Source organism: Protomyctophum bolini, assembly GCF_963924005.1.
Source record: "Protomyctophum bolini genome assembly, chromosome: 9".
Lineage (NCBI taxonomy): Eukaryota > Metazoa > Chordata > Actinopteri > Myctophiformes > Myctophidae > Protomyctophum > Protomyctophum bolini.
Genome location: NC_137870.1, coordinates 25,693,613 through 25,706,731, shown reverse-complemented (window position 1 = coordinate 25,706,731; position 13,119 = coordinate 25,693,613). Strand labels below are relative to the sequence as shown.

Here is a 13,119-nt window from a genome sequence, read left to right as displayed (position 1 = left end):
ACACGAAGTACCCTGTAGTTGCAGTTGCACACACAGACTGCAGGGTTTTCTCAAATGTATTTGATTGAAAAGGTTTGATAAGGTTGTAATTGATGCAACGTATGACATTATTTCTGTTGTGTGTAAACACGGGGCTGCTGAAAAACAGCAAATTCATGGGCCTACATGTAGATCATAAATAACTTTATTTAGTCTGAAACGTTTTTCATAGACAAAAAAAAGTGCTTCACAAATTAATTAGATGAAGAGCAAAGCTACCTTACAATACAAAAGAGATGAAAGCCAATTACAAATGGACAGGTCAGAGGTCTAAAACAATAATATTGTATCACCTGTGGCAATTAAGACAAGATCTGGTATATGAGACATCTGTTCTGGTATGTCAAAGTCTGGTATACAGTATCTCAACCAGAGTAAAGTTGGTATAGCCTAATTAACACCTGGTTGACCTGATGTAAATGTAGCGGCCTATAAACTCACCTGTGTTGCCTTGTTATAGTCAGTGTAAGTTTCACCTGATTGGTGAGTTTATACAATTAAACACTGTCCTGTACACCTGGTAGCCTTGTTTGATCAGCTTGGTTCATAGGTGTGGCATTTTGAAAGGCAAAGAAGTGACATGATGTTAGATTACTGCGTTTAATATAGAGAAGTGTCTTTCGCAAACAGTGTGTGTGTGTGTGTGTGTGTGTGTGTGTGTACAGTGTTTTGCAAATTGTGTGAAGCTGAGAATGTGCTTAAATAGTTTGTGCACATCTGGACTTGAGCTTATAAATTTGCTCCTTGAGTGTTAGTGTTCACCAGAGCCTTAGATATAGACAGTTACGCAAACTGCGTTCACTTCATGGGGCCAGTCCAATCTCTCCTACATAGACTTCTATTGAGCATGGGGACAACCAACTGGGACAAGTCCTGGACCGGAAGTAGGCAGAAATGCATTGGACCCAGGCAATAGCCCAGCTTTAATCATCTTAAATACCTTTATTTTACATTGGTTTTTTTAGTAATAGTACAACATAAACATTAAAGAGACTTTAGTTGTTACTGTAAAATACTTTAAAACAGTTGTCATGTTGCACACATAGCACAAATAGCACTTATTTGCGCCACCCTCGTTGAAAACAATGTATTTCCAACTCCAGCTTGGCTGCATGAACAGCGTTCGAGCGCTCAACATCGCAAATCAACATCGTAACTCTTCTATTAGATGGCTCTGGTGTTCACTAACTGTGCTACCTTTAATGTTACAACATTACAAGAACTCCGAAAAAGTACATGTGATCGTGTAGATTTAAAATATTCAACAATCAAGAGGGTTTTATTCTTAAAAAAAATAATATATATATATATATAATATATATATATATATATATATATATATATATATATATATATATTATTATACCGTAGTTTTACTATAGTGACGTACCCAAATAGGAACTCCACAATGGAGTTAGTCTTGTTTGCAGTGGTTTGTTGTTTGCACTGTACTAGTTTGAAGGTCCTGATCATCTCTGTGAGGTATGTGGTCCATGATTATGACCTGTCTGTCTGTCTGTCTCTTTTTCAGCTTTAAATCAGGATGTTTGGTCTTGCAAAGAAACTCATAGGGGGCATTGTGGATATTGTGAGGTGCGTGCTCTCTCTTTCTCACACACACACACGCACGCACACGCACACACACATGTTGATTGATTGAACGTTTTCTGTGATTCAATCAGTCATGTGCAGACTCTTCAATGATTTTAGATTTGTGTTTTAGGTTATTGGAAAAAAAATCTGTGTTTTTAATGGTACCTGTGTTTTTAAACTTCAGTCATCAGCCATTCAGACAAAGCCTGTCCGCCATTCTGTCATAACACAGTTAATACATGTGTGTGTTTCTCTCTGCAGCGACATCGATCCCAGTCAGTTTGTGCCTTCAGATCCAGTGAGTAAACCTTAAATTATATTCCTTCTTCAACCTTGCTAGTCTTTCATATGAAGTATGTATTTGGCTAATCATTTTATGAACTCAAACATTATAAAGCTTAACATTATCAATGTGTGCCTAATATATGTTAGTCATGGTAGAAGCAGATGCACTGAACAGGGGTGACAGAGGACCTCAGAGATGCTATAATTTATGATACATTTGAGTTAATACATATTGGTGGCTACAGTACAATGGCTTCTTGGCCATTGTTTTAAAAGTTGTTTTTATATATAGTTATCACTATGATCACTAATATGAACTGATGATATCACTGCACTTACCATAGTTAAGAGGCATTACAGTATGTACTCCTCACAGGTAAACCAGGCCAAGTTGGTTGGTTGGATGGATGGATGGATGGATGGATGGATGGATGGATGGATGGATGGATGAATGAATGGATGGATGGATGAATGAATGAATGAACTTTACTACTTTATTAACAGTTTACATACAAAGTCCTGAGGGCTTGTGGTCCTATGTATTCAATTAATCAAGACATATAAAGACATGAAATACAAGAAATCGTCAATGCAGTATGAGCTGTAACAGTACATTTATAGAAAAACAGTGGGTGGTGATTTCGTTTGGCAAACTATAAGACTTGTCTAGGTAGGGTTGCAAATTGGTGCTGTTTTATGGCAGTATCGAAGGATGGTAGGGAGTCACACTTTTTTGTTTGGTGGTAAGGAATTCCACAGTTTGGTGGCACTCAATAGTATAATGAATTTCATCCAATGTCCTAGACCTAGAAGACATGGATTTAAGTGTCGTATGAAAATGAATTCTTTAGGATGTAGAGTCATAGTTGATGAACTGAAGCTTTGATATTCCTGAGTGGAAGTTTTCTTGTCAAAACATTCTAAATGCAATTACTGTGAGGAATGTGTGTGTCAGCGTTCTGTATGCTCTAACAGTAGCGGCTCTGTGTGTGTGTGTGTGTGTGTGTGTGTGTGCGTGCGTGCAGCCCCCTCCCCGCAGGCCCCTAGTCTACGCTGAAAGCCACGAGAGCGATGAGGAGAAACAGTTCCGAAAGATTTTCCGGCAGCTGGCTGGAGAGGTGAGGGCAAAATGCTTGATATTATTTTGTACATTGTACAAGACTGACGCAAAGTTGCTCCATAACATGTACAGTGATATGTATAACATTAGCAGCAGAGGTCAAAATAGTATGAACAATTGTGAGAAACAAGGTGTGCGACTCCACTTTTATTGTGCCAAACAACATCTTTATTGTTGCGATGTTCCAAGTGCAACCAGAGGGTATTACCACACACACAAAGCTGTTCATGTCAGTAAGCCTTAAGTCTTATCATGTGGCCAGAGAAGCTTCAAATTAGAACCTTCTGAAATGGCTTCACAACTCTCTCTTTTCTAAACCCATAGACAGACTTGTGCACACATAAACAGAGAGGCAAAAGTAGATTTGCATACACATACTGTATGCACGCACGCATGCATGCATGCATGCATGCATGCATGCATGCATGCACGCACACACACACACGCACGCACGCACGCACGCACGCACGCACGCACGCACGCACGCACGCACGCACGCACACACACACACACACACACACACACACACACACATACACACACACACACACACACACACACACACACACACACACACACACACGTCTGTCTGTCACACACGTCTGTCTGTTTGTCTGTCTGTCTGTCTGTCTGTCTGTCACTCTACTGCCTCTCCGCCCTCTATCTTGACCGTCCATCTGTCCGTCTTGCTCGTGTGCATTCCACACCCCTCCCTCGTCCCTCCACCCTCTTTCACTCCTCTGTCCCTCGTCTAGTTTGCAGTGTGGCATTCTTCCTCCAGTCTGTCAAAGCAGGCAGGTTGTACCAGTTAATACCACATGCAGTTTGAAGTTGGTTCTCATTCTCAATTTAAATCCCAGAGGACCAGCTGGTTTGAATTCCAGTTGGTCAACCAAGGTCTAATTTCAGCATAATTTATCACTTGCGATCGAAATGGTTACCTGGGCATCCCTAAAACCATTGGGCCACCCTGAAGCATACGGAACATGTGGAATGTTTGAGAGGCGACAGTAGAGAGCAGAGTAGCTCACGTAGCCCGAGACTCACTGCTGGACTGACATTAGCCATTTCTTCCTGGAAGTCTTTTGATGATATCGATCTTGACCTGTGGTATTATTTCATTACAGTCCTATCCGAGAGGATGGTTGGGAGGGGAGAGCATGAGTGCATTAATTAGACTGATGGTTTCCCTCGTGCAATACGTCTGCACTGGGTATCACACGGCTGAAAGTTTAATAATTGATCATGAGCTCAGGACCCAAAATATTAAATAACACAAGTTTTCCTCTAAATTGTTTTACTGTGGCTCCCTCCTGACCCCTGCTGTTTCAGTCAAACTGCCAAAGGGGTTCATTCAGCAGCAATTCAAATTCAGCCGGCCATCTTTGTGCATGATTCCACAGTACAAAATACTGTACATACTGTACCTCACAGTACATCACAGGACTAGCATGGAAACAAGGCCCTAGGGGGCTTTTTGTGTTATCCTTTTAACACTTATTGTGAAATTTTACCTCTGCACTATTTGCATTTAGCAAACTATTAAAAGTATTCAATCAATCAATCAAACAGCAGATTTGCAAAAGAAAATGAAGCGTTGACTGACACAAACCAGTGACATCACAAAGATGTACTTCATAATGTTACTGATTTCTTTCAGACCTCCAGTTCTAGGCAACACAGAATGGGGGGACTTTTTTATTATTTCCACACAACAACTCTAAGGTATATTAATGACATAGTAAAATGTTGAAAATGAGTGGTATTCCCCTTTAAATGTAAACTGGCACTGGTTTGCCTTGCCCCGGCCCTGGTTAGCTGGCATATACAGACTGACTTTGATTGCATGGTGTTGATGTTTTTTTTGTTGATGCCAATATATATTTTTTAGCAATATGGTACCAGTGTATTTCTTTTTTTGTCAAAGTAAGCTAGAAATAGTAGTAGTACAGTAGTTACAAGGTGTGTCTTTCTCGCTCAAGATGTCTCGTTTACATTCCTACCATTGTGTTGAGGCAAGGCAAGCCCCTCCTGTCTGAGTGTTGTTTTATGTTCTGTGGTGAGAGTGCATGTGCACATCATGAGTGTTTGAGCCATGAGGGGTGTGTCTGCCAGTTTGACCACATTTCAGTCTGCAGGGTGGGACCACGAAAACTGACAAGTGACAACACTAAATAGTGATGATGAATATGAAATTAGTGTTATCAGTTATAGTATTTGCCTGCAACCATAGGCCACTGGGACAGGAACCTCCTGTTTCCGTAGCATGAGGCACCTTGATGTACAAGTACACGCCCTGGACATGCCACTAGTATGTTGTTATGTTGTTACCCCCAATCCAAACCCTGAAGCAGTTCACTTAGTGGAGTGGGCGGGGTCTATGAGCTGGAAACCAGGCGTTAGATATGAGTCATAAAATGGAATATAGACCAAAGGAAAATGTGCTTCTAAGATTATTTACTGTATGAGTCACCCTTTGATCATTTGAGTCAGTTTTGAATTGTCCCCTGCTCTCTCATACAGAAACAATGTTGAACTCACCCTTGTCTCTCTCTCTCTCTGTCTCTCTCTGTCTCTCTCTCTCTCTCTCTCTCTCTCTCTCTCTTTCTGTCTCTCTCTCTCTCTCTCTCTCTCTCTCTCTCTCTCTCTCTCTCTCTCTCTCTCTCTCTCTCTCTCTCTCTCTCTGTGTGTGTGTGTGTGTGTGTGTGTGTGTGTGTGTGTGTGTGTGTGTGTGTGCACACGTGACAGGACATGGAAGTGAGTCCCAATGAACTAATGGACATCCTCAACAGGATTATTTCCAAACGTGAGTGTGCAACATCGATATTGTAGCATCAACTTTAACACATGTGCTCCCTAAGGTAGCACAATTGAGGTTGAGATTCAGATTAGGGATTAGGCCACAGGCCCCCATTTGATAAAAACAATAAATAAATCTGTGGGGCCCTAATCTCTCAGGATTTCCCAGATTGGTAGGGCCCCAATCTATAGTAAAATCCTCAATTTTAATTGAACTCTGAGAGTATACAAATAACCAAATGGCCCTACGGGTTTCAGAGTTACAGTCCTGTAGCCTAATGGTCCATTTGATTCCTGAATCCTGACTATGAATCATTTAGCTGGGGATCCCTGGAACCCCCTCCTCAAGGACCCCTGGGGGTCCCCGGACCCCATGTTCAGAACAAGTATTAATTCCATTCACATCAGCTCTACGATGCTCTACTATGCAGTTAGTGGACTCTGGTTGGGAATGCTGCTATATATGTCTGTGCACTGTGTAAACAAACCAATGGGTGTGTGTTCTGTGATGTTTCAGGCGGGGACTTGAAGACCGATGGCTTCGGCCTTGAGTCCTGCAGGAGTATGGTGGCCGTCATGGATGTATCCTCAGTAGAAATAAACAGTAAATCCTTAGTGTTCATTTAACTCAGAGTGCATTACATTAAATTAAATACTGATAGTTCACATGCACAAAAATATGTTGTTGATGTATCCTTTTTGGCAATATCTTACCATGCACTTAGAATGAAATTGAATTGAGAGAGAGAGAGTAACACGCTCACACACGCACGCACGCTCACGCACGCACGCACACATACTGTGTGTCAGATATGTCAGCCTGTTCTGTCTGTGAACTGTCATGAAACCTTGACCATGCTGCTTCAGAGCGACAGCACTGGTAAACTAGGCTTCCACGAGTTCAAATACCTCTGGAACAACATCAAGAAATGGCAGGTCAGTCCTTTTGTCCTTTATAGTCAGTCCCGGTCAGTCCTTTTGTCCTATAGTTTGCATCTGTTCAATCTGCATGAACTCTGAACTGAAGATGTGCCACCCTCAAGCTTGGTGCAACCAATCCGCAACAAAAACACACAAAGAAATATATTTTGAATTGATGACTGGTGCATGCATACAATATTTATCCTACTGGTTCTCACTATTTACTATTTCGAAAAGCGCTTTCTACCCACATTGAGAGCTAGTGCTTAGTTAATAGTTTAAGAACACTGACAGGGAATTCTATGATGATGGAGTAGCATTGGAGCTCACCTCAGTAGCATTACAGTATGAATAAACTGTGTGTGTGTGTGTGTGTGTGTGTGTGTGTGTGTGTGTGTGTGTGTGTGTGTGTGTGTGTGTGTGTGTGTGTGTGTGTGTGTGTGTGTTTGTGTGTGCGTGTGTGCGTGTGCGTGTGCATGCGTGCGTGGTTCAGGGTACTTATACGTGCTTTGATGCTGATAAGTCCGGTACGATCTGCTCCAAAGAGGTTCCACAAGCCTTCAAGGCTGCTGGTAAGAAAAACACACAGGTGTGTGAATATTGTGTTGTCATTATGAAATAATGCTTATTTAGTATATAACATTAGTTTTCTGTTTTCTCTGTATAAGCTTAATTCTATAATGGTTGTCGGATGTGTTTGCCGTCCTCTCCCTAGCTGGAGTGTGTTCATTGTTGTTATCCAACTCTGTGTGTTCTTATCCAACTTTGTGTGTTCTTATCCAACTGTGTGTGTGTGTGTGTGTGTGTGTGTGTGTGTGTGTGTGTGTGTGTGTGTGTGTGTGTGTGTGTGTGTGTGTGTGTGTGTGTGTGTGTGTGTGTGTGTGTGTGTGTGTGTGTGTGTGTGTGTGTGTGTGTGTGTGTGTGTGTGTGTGTGTGTGTGTGTGTGTGTGTGTGTGTGTGTGTGTCCACGTCCACCAAGGTTTCCCCCTGAATGACCAGCTCTACCAGTTGATTATCCGTCGCTATAGCGATGAGCATGGCAACATGGACTTTGATAATTTCATTGGCTGCATGGTGCGCCTGGACGCTATGTGCCGTAAGTATCGCTTATCTCTCTTCTCTTCTCTTCTCTTCTCTTCTCTTCTCTTCTCTTCTCTTCTCTTCTCTTCTCTTCTCTTCTCTTCTCTTCTCTTCTCTTCTCTTCTTCTCTTCTCTTCTCTTCTCTTCTCTTCTCTTCTCTTCTCTTCTCTTCTCTTCTCTTCTCTCCCTTCTCTTCTCTTCTCTTCTCTTCTCTTCTCTTCTCTTCTCTTCTCTTCTCTTCTCTTCCTCTTCTCTTCTCTTCTCTTCTTCTGTAGTGGAGTAAAAGTACAATATTTGGATCTGAGATGTAGCGGAGGAGTAGAAGTAAAAGTATTGGAAATTGGAATTACTCAAGTAAAGTACAAATGCCTCAAAATTGTACCTACTTTCCACCACTGCCTTTCTCTTGTCTTCTCCCTCTCTGCTGCCTCCTCCTCCCTCCCTCTACCCTTTCTCTTGTCTTCTCCCTCTCTGCTGCCTCCTCTTCCCTCCCTCTACCCTTTCTCTTGTCTTCTCCCTCTCTGCTGCCTCCTCCTCCCTCCCTCTACCCTTTTCATGACACACTTCTTCTTCGCCTCCTAATTAATCAAACTAATATTAGTTGTTATTTTGAAAATGTGATAAATGGTGTGTGTGTGTGTGTGTGTGTGTGTGTGTGTGTGTGTGCGTGTGTGTGTGTGTGTGTGTGTGTGTGTGTGTGTGTGTGTGTGTTCCCAGGAGCCTTTAAAACTTTGGACAAGGACAACAGTGGAAACATTAGTCTAGATATCAAAGAGGTAATACATTTATTATTATTATTATTATTATTTTGAGACGATCCGATCGATTTTGATATGCTACCAATTATATCGTGCATCTCTAATTATAGTAGATACTAGGATCTGATATGTTGTTATATGATATGTTGTTATTCCCCGGGTCCTGCCTTATTTTAATATTCAAGACTTTATTTTCATATCAAGATTTATTGTATGTATTATGGATGTTTTAATTGGTAACAGACTATGATGAATTGACAATGACGTACAGTTTATTATGGCATTGATTAATTGATTGATTGATTGATTGATTGAATTACTTAATTACTTATTAACAGTTTGCAGAATGGGTACATTTCACATGAAAGCACAACTCAATACAAAGGCTGTTACTGTGGATCACTGATACACTTGTTTACAACAGGGTCCCACCATTTTCAATTCATCAGAATGAAAATAATATTGCTCTATCAGAATTTCTTTTTTTTATGCTGCTATTTGTTTATGTGGATGCACTAAACAAAATGTCACATCTTCTTTTAAACCACATTAATCCTGGGGTCCCCATTTTGTGCGCATTTTCAAAGATTAAAAAAACAAAAACAAATATTTGTGGCTGATCCACATGCTCGTAGATGAGATATTTTAACAATCACAAAGGAAAGCGCACCATAATAGGTAGCCTACAACAGTGGTTCCAAAAGTGGGGTCCGGGGACTCCTAGGGGTCCTTGAGAGAGTTCCAGGGGTCCCCAGCTAAATGATATAGGAATCAAATGGACACTTATGGGTCTGTAACACAGAATGTGTGCAAATGGGTCCATTTGGCTCCTTTTGTACACTTTCAGAGTTAAATTAACTTTGATTTTACAATATACATTGGGGTCCCGGAGATAGAAATGCCATTAAATGTGGGTCCGTAGCCTAATGCATGTCAAACTGTCCTTGAAATGAAAATCGGTGAAAATCACTGCCAGAGCCGTAAAAATCTTCTCTTATTTTGGGGTTCCTTGTATATATTTTCTAATGGGGGTCCGCGGGTTAATGAGTGTCAATTTGGGGGTCCTTGACATGAAAACGTTTGGGAACCACTGGCGTACAAAAACATATTTTTTCGGCTAGCAATGTTTTGATCATCCTGTGTTGAATCTTCATCAGCTCATTTGATAATGCATACATTACACTACTTTTCATACTACAACATATTAGGGCTTAAATGCTTTACTCATTAAAACTTGGAAAACATCTGTCTATTAAAAAAAACATAGCAGATGTACAAGCTCACAGAGCGTCACTTCATGCCATGTTGCAAGCTTGTACATCTGCTATTTTTTTATGTTTTGAAAAATTGTGTGAGACCTACTGATTTAGAGTCAGAATTATTAGAATCATCCTCAGGTCTTAATGAGATCAGTCATGGATATAAAACAGTTGTGTTGTTGTAGTGTGAAGGAAATGAGATTTCTCTCTTGTCTCTCCTCAACAGTGGCTTCAGTTGACCATGTACTCTTAAACCAACGTTGGGAATGCTGCACAGGATGCTCGTCTCGTTATTTTCATCTCAAATGTTTGATTTCGTTTAACCATTCTCTCTCTATTTCACTATGCAATTGGCTAAGTACAGCCTAGAAATATTGATGTCCATGCTTAATGAGTTTTATTTAAAACATTTTTCTTCCATGTTTATGTTTGAATTATGTTTCACTGGTTCCAAGTGCCTCAAAAAGAAAAACAGGGCCTTAAAATAAACTCCTTTTTTACATGCAGTAAAGGATGAACACACGCAAAGAAAAATGAGTTCAGATTAGAGTGGATTTTGTGTGTTTCTAGGCTATATTTGATACATCAAATATACCGTAGCCTATAACTATATATGTATTTATATATATATATATATATAATATATATATATATATATATATATATATATATATAACTATAACTATATATATATATATATATATAACTATATATATATATATATACTGACTTTAGTCTGAACTTTTTTTTTGTTCTCTGAGTCCTCCTTTGCATTTTAACATTATGTGGTTTACAAGTATGCAATGATATGTTTAACGCCAAAGTCAATCTTGAAAAGGGATAATGCTGTATAGTATGTTGTAAAACAAAGATATATTTATATAGGCCTAGGCCTACTTACTTTAACCATAGGACCAAATATGATTGATGCTGCTATTGCACTATCCCACCACCAGATGGCGGTGCCACAACGTAACGGAAAATACCCCAAAGAATCTCCGTTACTTTTTCTAGCAGACTAATGCTGCTATAGTTTGTGGCTTTCCAACTTGACAACTTGACACTATTTTTCCCCCCCAAAATTCTATGTAATGTTTAAGCTCTGAATAAAGTGACAATACTGATGTATTATTGTGGTACTGTGTTTATATCTGTCTTTTAAGGCTACTATGTAAACAAGGAACGTTCAAACTGGATCTTAATCTCTGTCATGTTTACATCAGAGTCAATATTCATCAAAACATGCAACCAAAAAAAGTGAATACTTATAGGTCTACAGTAGGGCCTATTATCGCCAATAGAAAAAAATCTAAGTGAGGGGCGCTCTTATCATCATCACATCATCTCATGCTGGCCAACAGTCAAAGTTACTCCTAAAAGGTATATTACTGATTTTAGTTACATAAGTTAAGTAAAGTTAAGTAACTAGTTGCTTATTACATTACTTATTACTTTTTTTTCACGCCCCTAATAATTGCATCTGTTCCCAAAAGTATTAATTTGAATTTTCAACATCAGCAGTTTCCCCCCCCCTTTTCTGCAGCCTACATAGTAAAATCCTCATTGTTTATTTACCTCTGAAAAGTGTACTGTATGTATAGTGTACACACCATGATGGGTCCATTTGATTCTATTTGTAATTTGAATTAAATGAACATGTGTATGAATTCATAAATTACAGACTAAATGAAAACCACATCTGGGCTCAATATGATAATGAAACGCAAACTTTGAACAGTCTCACACAGCGTTGGGCAGTAACTAGTCACTATAGTAATATATATATATTACTGTAATATTATTACTTTACCCAGTAACGAGTAAAGTAAAGTGTTACTCTGCCAAAACAGTAATATTATACCATATTACTTTGTATAAAAAAATAGCACATAGGCCTATAACTTTTTTGTTTTGTTGGCTGCCGTTTGAAAACATTTAATTTAAATGGTTGAAAGAGATGCTTTATTTTATAGCCTTTTTGGCTGATTGGGGACTCTTCTTAATATTATATTCAAAACAATTGGATTCAGTTCTAAAAGAAGCTGACTAAACAGATTGTGTTTTTGTAGGCCTACATCCCTTTTTTGTGGGTGGGGGCACAAAAGTAATAATATTATGTAACATATAATATGTAATTGATTCCAAGTATTAAGTAATATAATATCACCTTTTTAAGTAGCCTATGTAATAACATACTCTACTGAGTAATAATTCCCAACACTGTACAATATTTAGGCTATAGGCTACTGTTTTGAGATGGATATGATAATGTAAGCTATGTATGATGATAAGAGCGCCCCTCACTTCACACAAGTGTGATTATTCTATAGCCTACTGTTCACTTTGTTCTAACTGTATTTTGTGGGGCGCTAGCCCCTCCCACGTCCAGCTTTTGCTTACCGCCCACTTTGTCTTAAACAAACATTAATTTCCCATTGACAATTAATGAATGGAGAATTGTATGCCATAGTGTCTGAGCAAAATAGGCATATTGTCTATTTTACGTTATGATGATGTACAATGATAAGAGCGCCCCTCACTTCACACGGGTGTGATTTTTATTCTATTTTTATTTTGCATAGGCCTAGATGTGTATATTTGCATGTCTTTAAATGTTTTGATGAATTGAAAATGGAGGACCCTGATGTAAACAAGTCTTATAATGCTTTTTCTGGTTTTATCCTCTTAGCAGTTTTTGTCTATATAGGCGACCTTCCTTGGACTGTACCCATTCTGCATTTGTTAATAAAACTTTCAATCAATCAATCAATCAAAACAAGCCCCTGGGCCAGTGGGGGCGGTGCGTGGAGCCAGTGTTGCCATGTCTGCGTATTATAAGCGACTAAAGCGATGACTTTGGGCTTATTTTGGGGGCTTGTTCCTGAGTAGTTACTAGTTGCTTGCTTATTTGGGCTTGTTTCCTAATGTTGTTTTTAACCAGTTGTTAAAAACAACATTTTCATGTCGAGGACCAGACAAAACAATTATGCATTATTCCATGCAGGACACATCTGAAACTATTTTGTGCCAGCTATACCCCCTCGGGCCCCTCCCCAGTCCCCAATACCAATTGAATTCATATTTTTTCAAAAACATTCCAAAAAGATCTACTAGCTCACAATAAATTAGCCGATGTATAGGTTTACGTGCTCATGTTGCCTATTCTAGCTTGCTTTAATATTTAGGGCTTGTTTTCATAGAGCTGGTTGCTTATTTCTCCCGCAAAATCTGGCAACACCGAGTAGAGCAGAATGTGATGCTGCGG

At 39.4% G+C, this 13,119-nt stretch overlaps 1 protein-coding gene across 1 annotated transcript; it reads left to right on the top strand.

Moving 5' to 3' along the window:
* Window positions 1–1,543: 1,543 nt before the first annotated feature.
* On the top strand, window positions 1,544–10,276 carry LOC308320762 (calpain small subunit 1-like). Its single transcript, XM_080771423.1, has 10 exons — window positions 1,544–1,632; window positions 1,894–1,930; window positions 2,943–3,035; window positions 5,786–5,843; window positions 6,354–6,418; window positions 6,704–6,772; window positions 7,251–7,329; window positions 7,737–7,853; window positions 8,555–8,613; window positions 10,081–10,276. The coding sequence occupies exons 1-10, from the start codon at window positions 1,583–1,585 to the stop codon at window positions 10,105–10,107; spliced, it is 654 nt and encodes a 217-aa protein (XP_080627549.1). The 5' UTR covers window positions 1,544–1,582; the 3' UTR covers window positions 10,108–10,276.
* Window positions 10,277–13,119: the final 2,843 nt, after the last annotated feature.

Excerpts from the sequence above, each read along its gene's own strand:
- LOC308320762 (XM_080771423.1), top strand. The coding sequence starts at position 1,583 with ATGTTTGGTCTTGCAAAGAAACTCATAGGGGGCATTGTGGATATTGTG. Across the intron at positions 5,844-6,353 it reads CAACAGGATTATTTCCAAAC|GCGGGGACTTGAAGACCGAT; the intron begins GTGAGTGTGCAA and ends GTGATGTTTCAG. Across the intron at positions 7,330-7,736 it reads ACAAGCCTTCAAGGCTGCTG|GTTTCCCCCTGAATGACCAG; the intron begins GTAAGAAAAACA and ends ACGTCCACCAAG.